The sequence below is a fragment of the Neoarius graeffei genome, chromosome 12, assembly GCF_027579695.1.
Source record: "Neoarius graeffei isolate fNeoGra1 chromosome 12, fNeoGra1.pri, whole genome shotgun sequence".
NCBI lineage: Eukaryota > Metazoa > Chordata > Actinopteri > Siluriformes > Ariidae > Neoarius > Neoarius graeffei.
In genome coordinates this window covers 76398765-76411784 of record NC_083580.1, presented here as the reverse complement: position 1 = coordinate 76411784, position 13020 = coordinate 76398765, and the positions used below count along the sequence as shown (strand labels likewise).

Below are 13020 nucleotides of genomic sequence, written 5' to 3'. Positions count from 1 at the left end.
CCTGTGGCAGAGGAAGGGAGAGTGTTATGTGCATATTTGATCCAGGGTAGGTACCTGCTCCAAGAACTGGCATCCCTGGACGCCATGCACCTGAGTGCAACCTCCAAAGCCTGGTTCGACCGTTCTGCCTGGCCGTTGGTCTGTGGGTGGAAGCCTGAGGAGAGACTACAGGTGGCCCTGATGAGTTTGCAGAAGGCTTTCCAGAACTGTGCAGTGAACTGAGGACCCCGGTCAGAAACAATGTTGGTAGGCAGACCATGTAGGTGGAAAACGTGGTGGACGAGTAGTTCTGCAGTCTCTTTGGCTGAGGGGAGCTTGGGCAGAAGAATGAAATGGACAGTCTTAGAAAAACGGTCAATAACTCAACTCAACTTTATTTATATAGCACTTTAAAACAACCGTAGTTGAAAACAAGGTGCTGTACATAAAGACATAAACAATTAAAAGCAATGAAATAAATAAAACAGACAGTAGAACAGTTGTTTCATTGTTTTTAAAAGCAATTAGAAACAATAAAACAATGAATAAAAGCAAACCATAAAACACTAAAACAAGAGCAAAGTCTCATGCGGAGTTAAAAGCCAAGGAGTAAAAATGGATTTTAAGACTGGTTTTAAAAATGCACAGTGAGGAGGCTTACCTAATGTGCAATGGTAGCTCGTTCCATAATTTTGGAGCAGCAGTGGAGAAAGCTCTGTCCCCTCTGAGCTTCCGTTTGGACCTCGGTACCTCCAGGAGCAGCAAATCAGCTGACCTGAGGCACCGAGCAGGAGCATAGGGTTGAAGGAGCTCAGAGAGGTGGGGGGGCAAGACCATTTAAAGACTTAAAAACAAATAAAAGAATCTTAAAATGGACTCTAAAGTGCACAGGCAGCCAGTGGAGGGAGGCCAGGATGGGAATTATGTGCTCCATCTTACGTGCTCCAGTTAGGAGGCGTCTGGCTGCATTTTGCACCAGCTGGAGATGTGCGAGGGAGGACTGGCTGACTCCAAAATAAAAGTGCATTACAGTAATCCAGCCGAGATGTTATGAAGGCATGGATTACTGTCTCAAAGTGCGTTTGTGCAAGGAAAGGCTTCACCTTTGCCAGTTACCCAATTTGAAAGAAGCTGGACTTCACTACGGAACTAATTTGCCGATCCAATTTAAAATCACTGTCCATCTTAAAACCCAAGTTCGTGACTGTTGGGTTTACATAGTCTGCCAAAGGGCCCAAATCAATGGGCAAGGGTTCACAAGAGCTGCTGGGGCCAAACACCATCACTTCTGTTTTATTTTCATTAAAATTTAAAAAGTTCAAGGCCATCCAGGCCTTGATGTCTTCAAGACATGACAGAAGTGGTGTGAGGGAGAAAGCATTTTTTTTCTTCAGTGGCACATATATCTGACTATTGTCTGCGTAACAATGAAAGGAGATGCCATGCTTTCTCAGGATGGAGCCCAGGGGCAATAAATACAAAGAAAAAAGCAGCAGCCCTAAAATGGACCCCTGTGGAACCCCATACAACAGTGGAGCAGAGCTGGACTCCAAATTTCCAAGGCTTACACTCATGCTTCTGTCAGCCAGATATGATTTTAACCATTCCAGAGCAGTACCATGAATACCAGTGAGAATACATGTGTTGCCACCTGAATTGGGGAGTCCTGTGATGAAGTCCAGGGCGATGTGAGACCAAGGTTGATGTGGAGTCGGGAGGGGTCTTAGCAAGCTGGTAGGGGGTCAATTGGCTGTCTTGTTCCAGGAGCATGTGTGGCAGGCTGCCATGAACTCCTGGATGTCCTCCTTGATGGATGGCCACCAAAAGGACTGCTGGATGAGTGCCTGAGTTTGGGTGGCTCCCAGATGACAGGCCAGCTTGGAGCCATGACCCCACTGCAGCACCTGGGTTCACACAGGACAGGGAACAAACAGATGGTTAGGAGGAGTGTTGCTGGGGTTACCTTCACCAGGGTCTTGCTCCAGGGCCTTCTGCATGAGCATCTCAACCTCTAGAATGGTGGCTCCCACCAGGCAGCATGGAGGAAGGATGGTCTCTGGCAGCTTGGACTCCTCTTGGTGGGAAGAGAACATCCTGGACAGGGCGTCGGGTTTGCTGTTCTTGGAGCCTGGATGGTAGGAGATCGTGAAATTGAACCAGGAGAAGAAGAGAGACCAATGGGCTTGACAGGAATTCAGGTGTTTGGCTGACTTGAGGTACTCCAGATTCTTATGGTCAGTCCAGACTAGGAAGGGGAGCTCCACCCCCTTGAGCCAGTGCCTCCACTCCTCCAAGGCTAGTTTAACAGCCAGTAGTTCTCTGTCGCCGATGTCGTAATTCCGTTTGGCTGGGGATAGCCGGCGGGAGAAGGAGCATGGGTTGACCTTGTCGTCACTGGCCCTCTGGGATAGTATAGCTCCGACCCCTGACTCGGAAGCATTGACCTCAACAATAAACTGCTTGGTTGGATGGGGTAGGGTGAGAACGGGTGCTGTGGTAAACCTGCATAGAAAAGGCTTTATCTGCTTCCTCCCCCCACTTGAATTGGGTCTTGGTCGAGGGCTGAGAGAGGTCTGGTCACTCTACTGAAGTTGGTGAATCCTAGGAAGCACTGGAGCTCTCTTCTCGAAGATGGGGTGGGCCAGTCAGTGACTGCCTCCAGCTTGAGGGGGTCCATTTGAATCTTCGCTGGAGTGATGATGAACCCCAGGAACAAGACAGAGCTTTGGTGGAACTCGCTTTTCTCCACCTTAATGGACAGTTTATTTTCTAGCAGGTGTTGGAGGACCTGCCGGACGTGACCCCGACTTTCCTCCAGGGAGCGAGAGAAAATCAAGATGTCATCCAGGTATATGAAGACAAAGGTGTTAATGAAGTCCCTTCAGATGTCATTAACTATCGCCTGGAATACCATTGGCGCGTTGGTCAGGCCGAAAGGGACTACAAGGTACTCATAGTGGCCTGTGGTGGTGTTGAAGACTGTCTTCCACTCGTCCCTTTCCCTGATCCTAACTAGGTGATAGGCATTGTGTAAGTCCAGTTTAGTGAACACCTTAGCTCCCTGGAGTAATTCAAAGGCTGTGGTCATGAGCGGTAGTGGTTCTTGACCATGATGGCGTTGAGGCCTCAATAGTCAATGCAGGGACAGAGTGACTTGTCCTTCTTTTCGACAAAGAACCCTGCCCCTGCTGGAGAGGAGGAAGGGCGGATGATCCCAGCTGCCAGTGACTCTGTGATGTACTTCTCCATGGCCTGTCATTCAGCGGGTGAGAGAGAGTAGAGACGTCCCTTGAGTGGTGCTGTCCCAGGCAGGAGGTCAATCCCGCAATCGTAAGGCCTGCGAGGAGGGAGGGACACTGCCCAGGTTTTACTAAAAACTGGCTTGAGGTCCAGATATTCCAGAGGCACGTGAGAGAGGTCGGGAAACTCACTGGCTGAGGGCTGTGGTAGTTTGGAGGGAGGCAGATTGGAGTTCAGGCAGGAGGCCAGGCAGGAAGGACTCCAGCCTAAGATGGTGTGATCAGTCCAGTTTAAGTGGGGGTTGTGCTGCATCAACCAGGGTAGTCCAAGAATAACAGGAATGTGAGGATTGTTCATGACGTGAAGTTGTATCGTTTTGGAGTGATTGCCTGAAATCCTTAGGGTGAGCGGGGTGGTGAGGTGGGTGATGGTGGTCAAGCCAGTGCCATTGAGTGTCAGGATGGTGAGAGGGACCTTGAGGGCGAGTAACAGGACTCCGAGATCCTTGGCAGTGGTGGAGCAGATCAGGTTGCTGTCTGCCCCCGAGTCGATGAGTGCCTGAAGATGGTGATGCTGGTTGTTGTGCGTGATGATAACGGGGAGCAACGGTTGGCCAGCAGGGGACTGGTTCCGAGCATTGTCCACCAGGGTCCCTTGATTAACTAGTGGGTTTGTACTTTTTAGCAGGCAGGCTCAGCAGATGTGTCCTTGCTGACCGCAGTAGAAGCAGGCCCCTGTGTTCCAACGGTGCAGTCGTTCCTCCGCTGACACCTGTACCCGATCTACCTGCATGGGTTCGACGGACGAAGCGGGAGGTGGGGAGAAGTTGCAGCTGAGGTGGCTCTTCTCTCTCCTACTTTGTAGAACCTGAGCATCAATACGATTGGCAAGGTCCATGAGAGTGGCAAGGTCCAACGGCAGTTCCCGAGATACCATTTCATCCTTGATGACGTCGGACAAGAATGCGTCGACCTGGGCACTCATTCCAGTCGCATGTCACTGCCAACACCCGGAACTCGATGGCATAGTCTGAGGTAGATCAGGGCCCCTGCCGCAGCTCCATGAGCTCCCTAGCCACTTCCTGACCAGACAGAGAGCGGTCGAATGTTCGCCTCATTTCCTCAGAGAAGTCCTTGAAGCTGGACCAAAAGTATGCGTTGGCGTGCCAGACCACTGTTCCCCATTCCCTGGCCTTGCCAGTGAGGAGCATGATGACATAAGCTACCTGGGAGCATTCTGTGGGGAAAGCCATGGGTTTTAGCTCCAAGATCAATGAACACTGAGACAGAAAAGATCTGCAGGTACCTGGTTCCCCCCTATAGGGCTGAGGCAAAGGAAGTCCCGGTTCGTGGTGAGTGGCGGTGGCAGGAGGTGAAGGAGGTGGCTGGGCAGGGGTAGGCACAGTTTGGGAGTGCTGGAGTTGTGTGTCTAGAAGGTTCAGTGAGTTGGACAGGGTGGCCAGGTTCTGGGTGATCTGCTTGAGTTCCTGTTGGTGGGTCCTGAGGAGGGCTCCTTGCTGCTGCATAGCCATTCTCAGATGGTTCAGTTCCGCTGGATCCATGTTGGCCAGAACGTACTGTTTTGGGTGGTGAGTAGGCTCCAAGAGCAGAACACAGACCAGTAAATCCAATTAAAAAAAAGATTTAATAGGAGTAAAAAATAAACCAAAAATAATCCAGAAAAAGCAAGGGACAAAAAAAATGAGGCAGGCAAGGACAAAAAAACGCTAGCATAAAAAATAGTCCAGACAAAAAACTTGAGACAAAAACATAGCACAACAAATATGAAAAAAGGCAAAAACGTAGTGCAAAAAACTGTGACAAGAAACAGGCAAAACAGAGAACAAAATCCAAGAAGCAATAATGGCACAGAGACGAAGTGAAAAACCAACGAGACATTCTGGCAAAGTCCCCTCGGCCTTTTTATACACAGCAGAACAAACCAGGAAGTGAATGCCAGCAAGATGGAAGTCCTGTCCCGGATCCGGATTAGTGCTGAACTGGGAGATAATAAATCTCCGGAGTGGAAGTCTGGGGTGGAGCATGACAATTTTAGTCAAAAAAGGAGCACTATGATTGTAAACTTGTACTGCACTACAGTTGTACCATCTGTTTGTTACTGGGTACACAGGTGAACGGTATTATCAGTACTACTTCAAGCACCAGCCATCGCATGAGGATTGTGACCGTATAACCAAAGCCTCCCCGGCTGTTCTCTTTACTCACTACACTGGCATGTACTGTGAATACAACTGGGATGACCTTTTCGAATCGCTCTTCCAAGGCTGTAAGTGTGACCCTACTTTAAGCCAAAGCCTTTATATATATATATTCATAAAAATGTTATTAACATGTCTTCTGCTGCTCCTGTCCTGTGTTATGCATGCCAGTATCAGGACATCACAAAGGGCCACGGTTCATTGCCAGAGACTGGGTGGGCATCAAACCTCCAATAGATGCTGCAATGGTGGGCCGCTTGTACCTGCACTCCATACCTTCTTCACCTGCACCTACACCTTCACTTTCTGTAGCTTCAGGAAGACATAGCAGGACCCAAAGCAGCTACAGGAGAAAGAACAAAGGCCAAAGACGGAGACTCATCCAGTCATACTTCTGGGAAGATGCAGGTTTGGATTACGAAGAGAGGTACGTACATTATTTATGTTTTACATGGAGAAATCTGACAAGTTTTTTTAGCTGTTTTTTTCATCAAGGTCATAACCTTTTTATTTTAGAAAAAAAGTATTCATCTTTTTAATAATGATTGATATAATACTGTAGAGCTGGTGTATGCTACCAATGTATGCTACAAGGTAGTGCAGTTGATGTTATTACACAATATAGATATCCTACATATGGAAGAACAGATACTGTTTGTTTTGAGAAGGTATTTTGGAGCACAAAGGCAAAGTAAAGGCCAAAAGAAAAGACGTGGAAGACGCCCAGCTCTCTACGACTACAGCTACGACAACACCGACTACTATGATTTGGAGCAAGTGCAAGAGAAAGCAATACCTGTGCAAAACGTCTACTTCTTCCAGAAAGGTATTCTTTACCAAACTGGTATTGGGACAGTACAGAGGAAGTACAAATGGTTATTAGGTACAACTATAATAATGTACAGTAAATAGTTGAAAAACTTACATTAAGGTCAAAATGGGCCTATATTAACAATAATAATGCAGTAATTAAATAATATTGACTGGCGTTAAGTGGTATATCAGATATATTCCATTCAGCTAGCATGATATTGAATGAATCGAAAACAAGTAGCTGAATGGAATATATCTGATATACCGGTACCATGAAAAAAAGCCAGCCAATATTATTATTATTATTATTATTATTATTATTATTATTATTATTATTATTATACACACACCAGAGGGGAACTGTCAGGGTCTTCTAGGCATTCAGAGAAGGCCCAAACATATCAGCATTTCAAATGTTATATTTAATTTCTTTCATTCTTTAATTTCTTTCATAATTTAATGATAATTATTCTCTTCTAATTCTAATTTGGCCTCATTTTCTATCAAATGTGCTTCAGAAATGAAAGGACAGAAATTACTGTCCTGAAAACATTAAAGGTCCCATGGCATGGTGGTTTGTTGATGCTTTAAACGGGCTCGTGGAGACTTCCGGATGTTATATCCGCAGCCTTTCTCGAAATGAACCCTCGGCACGTAAATATAGCCTCCTGGGAGAAAGCCCCATTTCAGCACTTTTCCCAGTGTGTTGTTTTGCTAATGAGAAGCAGGAGGCGGGGAAAGGTAGAGGGTGGGGGCGGGCCATGGGGGGAGGGGGAGGGGCTTGACCAAGTTGCGCACACACATACTCGCTGCTATCAGCGCCTGTAGCCACGCTGCTAAGACAAAACCCCGTTGTCCCTCGGACTCCTTTCATAAACTCAACGTGACACAGAGAACAGAGAGTGAGAGTGTTCGGAGTGGTAGTTTACGAACGTATAATACCCTAGGCTTGAACACGCACTCCATAACCAAAGAGTATAGAAGCAGCAACTACAGCAACATAGCGCTTATCCAACAGAAGACATGCATTGCAGAGCAATAGTCAAACATAAGCTCATAAGTTACAGTCAATTTCCAGACTAAACTCAGTTTAACAGAGCATGCTGCATGCTCTTTAGTTTTGTAGCGCAGATTACCTGGCTAACTGCAGGAAGCGGTTAGTTGCACAGCTAATATAGCCATTGCTAGGCTAACGCACCGATTTTAAAACACGGCAAAACGACCAGTTATACATTTACTTGTTCGGTGTTTGTTGCTGATGCGGCAGGGATGCTTGGTACGGACCCAGGCTTCAGTGTCAGTTGATGTGCAAAACCTGCCCTGTACTGTCCCAAGTTGTGGAAACATTCCTCAGGAAAATGCTTCCAACAAACATACACCATCTTAGGTAGACTTGACGGTGTATTATTGAAGTAAATAAAATTAAGCCACTGCGTCTTCAGGGGCTCTCCCGTCCGCAGTAAAAACAGACTCTTTTCTGTGTTGTCACATCCATGTACAGCGCAATTTCCATGTTTCGCTCGCTTAGGTGATGCCATGTTGTTGTGTCCTCTGTGGTCTCCTCACTACAACTGGGCGGGGCAATCCATACAGTGGGTGGGAATCCAGAGGGGGGTCGTGGGGATCATCTCCCTTGCTGACGTAGTAAAGGGAAGAGCTTATCAACGTGCTGTTTTGACACGCCATTCTCAAATGTTGGGCATAGTTTGGTTTACACATTATGAAATTTCTAGCCACTGGGGTGACTTAAGAAGGTCAGAGGAACTCATTTTAACGTTAAAAAACCTCAGAAAGTGAAAATTTCATGCCATGGGACCTTTAAAATCGTTATCCAATGAGATTTTTTGTTTGTTTCTTTGTTTGTTTGTTTGTTTGTTGTCTCTAGGCTGAGAAGAGTTTAGAGCTGCTCACTCACTACTTAGGACTTCATTGCTGGGACAGAAGGCCATGGCAGTGTGTTTATGTAGGAAGAGACAGATGACTGATTAACCAATCAGATTTTGATTATAGTGGGAGGGAACAAAAATTTATCGCACTAGACCTTCTCGAAGGCTAACGTGAGCTTAACCATGAGTCTGTGCCTTCAGTGCAGCAGTGAAGTCACCTTCCAGCCAGTGTAGTGTTCATCAGTAGTGTTAGCAAATGCTAATAAAGCAGTCAAGCCAGTGCTGTCTATCGAGAGCAAGTAGCACAGGCTACCAACCGAGAAACTAAGATTTGTCTCCAGACTCTTCTTCCACTCTGCACACTCGCCACAGTATTTTTCACTCAGACTTATGTATTCATTTCCCTGTGTAATTTACTTAGTTACTTTTAAAATCAACATTGACAGCTACACACAACGGCGCGACCTAGTGGCCTACCACTAATCCCTCGCAAAATCCTTTGCCCTGTTGCTGTTTTCATGTCTGGCTAAGTTTCGGCTGAGCTGAAGTCTCAGCTCTAATAGTAACGGTTCACCACTGACATACACACTCTCTTTTCCAGTTTTTCGATGTCCGTTGGTATGTTTTTCTCTTGCAAATATACACTGTAAAAAAGAATAGTTGAGAATGCTTGAAATTTCAAGGCAACAGTCTGCATTAATAATTTTATGTTTTGCCAACGATGTGCCCATGATAATCCAAACTATGATAACACTTTTATCTTTATTAAGAATTCTTAATTAAGTCAATTTTCAATTCCTCATTCTGCCAACATAGATTTCTCTTTTTGCTGAACAGTGGCATTCACAGTAGTACAAAAAGGCAATCACAATTTTCGGGGGGGCTTTTTTCACCTTTATTTGGATAGGACAGTGTAGAGACAGGAGAGAGAGATCAGGAAATGACCTCAGGTCAGAATCAAACCCAGGCCCCCGGATTTATGGTAGGGCGCCTTATCCACCTGAGCCACGACAACATGAACTTCGACTGGAGAGAGAACCACATTGCCCAGCCCTTGCATTTGGGAGAGGAAACCACGTGTCTTGGTCATTCAGAGCATGCGCTGAATAAACACCTGTGACAATTATGTATTTTCAATTCAGATTATTCACTATTGTATATTTACACATCATTGAGGTGCACCCTATCAGTTTGATGTGGATTTTTCTTGATGTGGATAATTCTAAAAAATAGAATTATGCTTTGTTCAAGTAATTCCATATTCACAATTGAATGGACAAGAAAATATGAATAATTATTAACGAACAGAAAAATCCACATCAAACTGATAGGGTGCACCTCAATGATGTGTAAATATGCAATAGTGAATAATCTGAATTGAAAATACATAATTGCCACAGGTGTTTATTCAGCACATGCTCTTAATGACCAAGACACGGGGTTTCCTCTCCCAAATGCAAGGGCTGGGCAATGTGGTTCTCTCTCCGGTTGAAGATCATGTTGTCATGGCTCAGGTGGATAAGGCGCCATACCATAAGTCCGGGGACCCGGGTTCAATTCCGACCTGAGGTAATTTCCTGATCCATCTCTCTCTCCTGCTCATTTCCTGTCTCTACACTGTCCTATCCAAATAAAGGTGAAAAAAGCCCCCCCCAAAATTGTGAGAACCTCAATTGCCTTTTTGTACTACTGTGAATGCCACTGTTCAGCAAAAAGAGAAATCTATGTTGGCAGAATGAGGAATTGAAAATTGACTTAATTAAGAATTCTTAATAAAGATAACAGTGTTATCATAGTTTGGATTATCATGGGCATACATCGTTGGCAAAACATAAAATTCTTAATGCAGACTGTTGCCTTGAAATTTCAAGTATTCTCGACTATTCTTTTTTTACAGTGTACCTGAAGAATATCTAATGAAGTTTTGGTAGCCTTTCGGGTGTTCAATGCGTCTTTCTCTTTCCCGGCAAACAAAGAAATGTTTATGCGCATGCGCAGCAGAAGACTCTCTCATTGAATATTCGCATCAGTTCCGGCGTGTGACATCATGTTGCCTTGACAACTGTGCAATATCGTAGACCATATTCAATGCTTATTCTCCATTGGGTAGAGTGATGTAATACATGTAGGATAAGCAATATGCTAACAATATTGCATGCTATCAAACCGAATGAATGAAACCCGCTAGAAGGGAATAGAACACATTTTTATTCCATGGAAAAAGTCTCCTGTATGTATAATAATTACTAATATTCTCTTTGTAAGAAATGTAGTAGGCTATTTTAAGCTTTCTGATTTGTTAATCACGTGTTCTAAGAAACCTGTAACTTTTTTTTTTTTTTTAATTCAGATAAATACTACAGAGTGGATCTCCAGACCAAACGCATCGACTACGTAAACCCTCCATACCCGAGATCCATCGGGAAGTACTGGCTGGGATGTAAAGAGAAAGACCTGGCAGAGAAAAGATGAAAAAAAGAACGACATTTTGAATTCAAAGCTGAAAATGATTATTGAAGTGCTAGTACATGAGACTGTAATCCAATAATGGCTGCTAGAGGACAGAGTTAGGAAGTCCATGATGAAATTTTGATGAAATTGCTGTTTGTAATAATCAGGAGATTATGGAAACATGACTTTCTCCATTTTTTCTCTTGTCCAAAAACAACATGGAGGATCCAGGGGTTATTCAAATCAGCCATGTACCATATATATGCTATCACATGTGTTGGTGGTGTGTATTTCTCTCTCTGTCCGGCACTCAACACTCTGTGACTTGTCCTGATACAGTTTGCTGATTTGGGTTCACTGTTTAAGAGTAAGAACCACCAACTATGTAAACCAACAAGCTTTTTAATATGTAATTACCACATAATAAACTGATGTACTACTCTATCTCTGCATATGTACTCTGGCTGTGAACATTTCTCTATTTATTAATAATCTTTTCTTGTTCCTAATGAGTTCCTGATCATTAGACACAAAGTATAAAAATATGAAAAGTGCTACGCATCCTCACTATTCACCTGTTTGGATGAAAATACCCTCAAATTAACCTCAAATTAAAGCTGACTGGCCCTTAGGTATTTTAGTGAGGTCTATTTTTGGGTGGTTGAGTGTGGTATGGATTATAATTTCTGTAAGAGCATGACCCATTGTGGTTTATCCCTTACTTACAGCGGTGCTTGAAGGTTTGTGAATCCTTTAGAATTTTCTATATTTCTGCATAGCCTTGTTGATGCCTTTTGTCCCGCCTGGGACGAAGAGGCGTAAGTAAGTATATTTCTGTAAAAATATGACCGTCCTAGAACATCATCAGATTTTCACACAAGTCCTAAAAGTAGATAAAGAGAACCCAGTTAAACAAATGAGACAAAAATGTTATACTTGGTCATTTATTTATTGAGGAAAGTGATCCAATATTACATATCTGTGAGTGGCAAAAGTATGTGAACCTCTAGGATTAGCAGTTAATTTGAAGATGAAATTAGAGTCAGCTGTTTTCAATCAATGGGATGACAATCAGGTGTGAGTGGGCACCCTGTTTTAGATTAGATTAGATAAAACTTTATTGATCCCTTTGGGAGGGTTCCCTCAGAGAAATTAAGATTCCAGCAGCATCATTACAGATAAACAGAGAAAAGAAATAGAGAAAACTTCTAGATAAATTAAAATAAATTAAGTATTTACATATACTGTACAAATATAAAAGAATAAGATATGGGGAAGAGAGGAAGGGGGAGGAGGGGAAAGGGGGAGAAGTGCGGTTAGGGTAAGTGTGTGTGTGGGAAGCAGGAAAGATATTGCACTTTATATTGCACATTATATTGCACATTGTCCGGTATTGCTTATTGTTAGGCTAGGCTACTGCTCTTTCCCGTCCTCTGTCCTCCTGTTACCCCTCCTCCCCCCCAGAGAGGAGTTGTACAGTCTGATGGTGTGAGGGACAAAGGAGTTTTTGAGTCTGTTCGTCCTGCACTTGGGAAGGAGCATTCTGTCACTGAACAGGCTCCTCTGGTTGCTGATGACCATGTGCAGAGGGTGACTGGCATCGTCCATGATGTTCAATAGTTTGTCCATAGACCTCTTCTCTGACACCATCACCAGCTTCACGCCAACCACAGAGCCGGCCCGCCTGATCAGTTTGTCCAGCCTGGATGTGTCCTTCTTGGATGTGCTGCCCCCCCAGCACACCACGGTGTAAAACAGGACACTGGCAACCACAGACTGATAGAACATCCACAGGAGTTTCCTGCAGATGTTAAAGGACCGCAGCCTCCTAAGGAAGTATAGCCTGCTCTGTCCCTTCCTGTATAAGTGATTGGTGTTGCAAGTCCAGTCCAGCTTGCTGTCCAGCCACAGCCTGAGGTACTTGTAGGAATCCACAGCCTCCACCTCGACTCCCTCGATCACAACTGGTCGTGACCTTGGTCTGGACCTCCCAAAGTCAATGACCAGCTCCTTGGTCTTCGAGGTGTTGAGCTGCAGATGGTTCCTGTTGCACCACACAGCAAAGTCCCTCACCAGGCTCCTATACTCCTCCTCTCTGTCATCATTGATACACCCAACGATGGCTGTGTCATCGGCAAACTTCTGAATGTGACACAGCTCCAAGTTGTAGCAGAAGTCGGCGGTGTACAGGGTGAAGAGAAGAGGGGCCAGCACCATGCCCTGGGGTGCTTCGGTGCTGCTAATTGTAGTGTCAGACGTGATGTCCTTCAGCCTGATGTACTGCGGCCTGTCAGTGAGGTAGCTGGAGATCCAGGTGACCAGGCAGGGGTCCACTCGCATCCTATTCAGTTTGTCCTGAAGCAGTAGGGGCTGGATGGTGTTGAAGGCACTCGAGAAGTCCAAGAAGAGGATCCTCACTGTGCCATTTCCCTT

The 13020-nt window shown here is 44.9% G+C and overlaps 1 protein-coding gene across 1 annotated transcript in view; it reads left to right on the top strand.

Moving 5' to 3' along the window:
* The window catches only part of vtnb (vitronectin b), a 31137-nt gene extending 20127 nt beyond the window's left edge, over positions 1-11010 (top strand). Inside the window, exons 7-10 of the mRNA XM_060935238.1 lie at positions 5350-5505; positions 5609-5864; positions 6106-6263; positions 10487-11010. Of these exons, the coding sequence (XP_060791221.1) occupies positions 5350-5505; positions 5609-5864; positions 6106-6263; positions 10487-10608 (692 nt within the window). The 3' untranslated portion in view covers positions 10609-11010. The remainder of the gene's footprint in view (positions 1-5349; positions 5506-5608; positions 5865-6105; positions 6264-10486) is intronic.
* The last annotated feature ends 2010 nt before the right edge of the window (positions 11011-13020 follow it).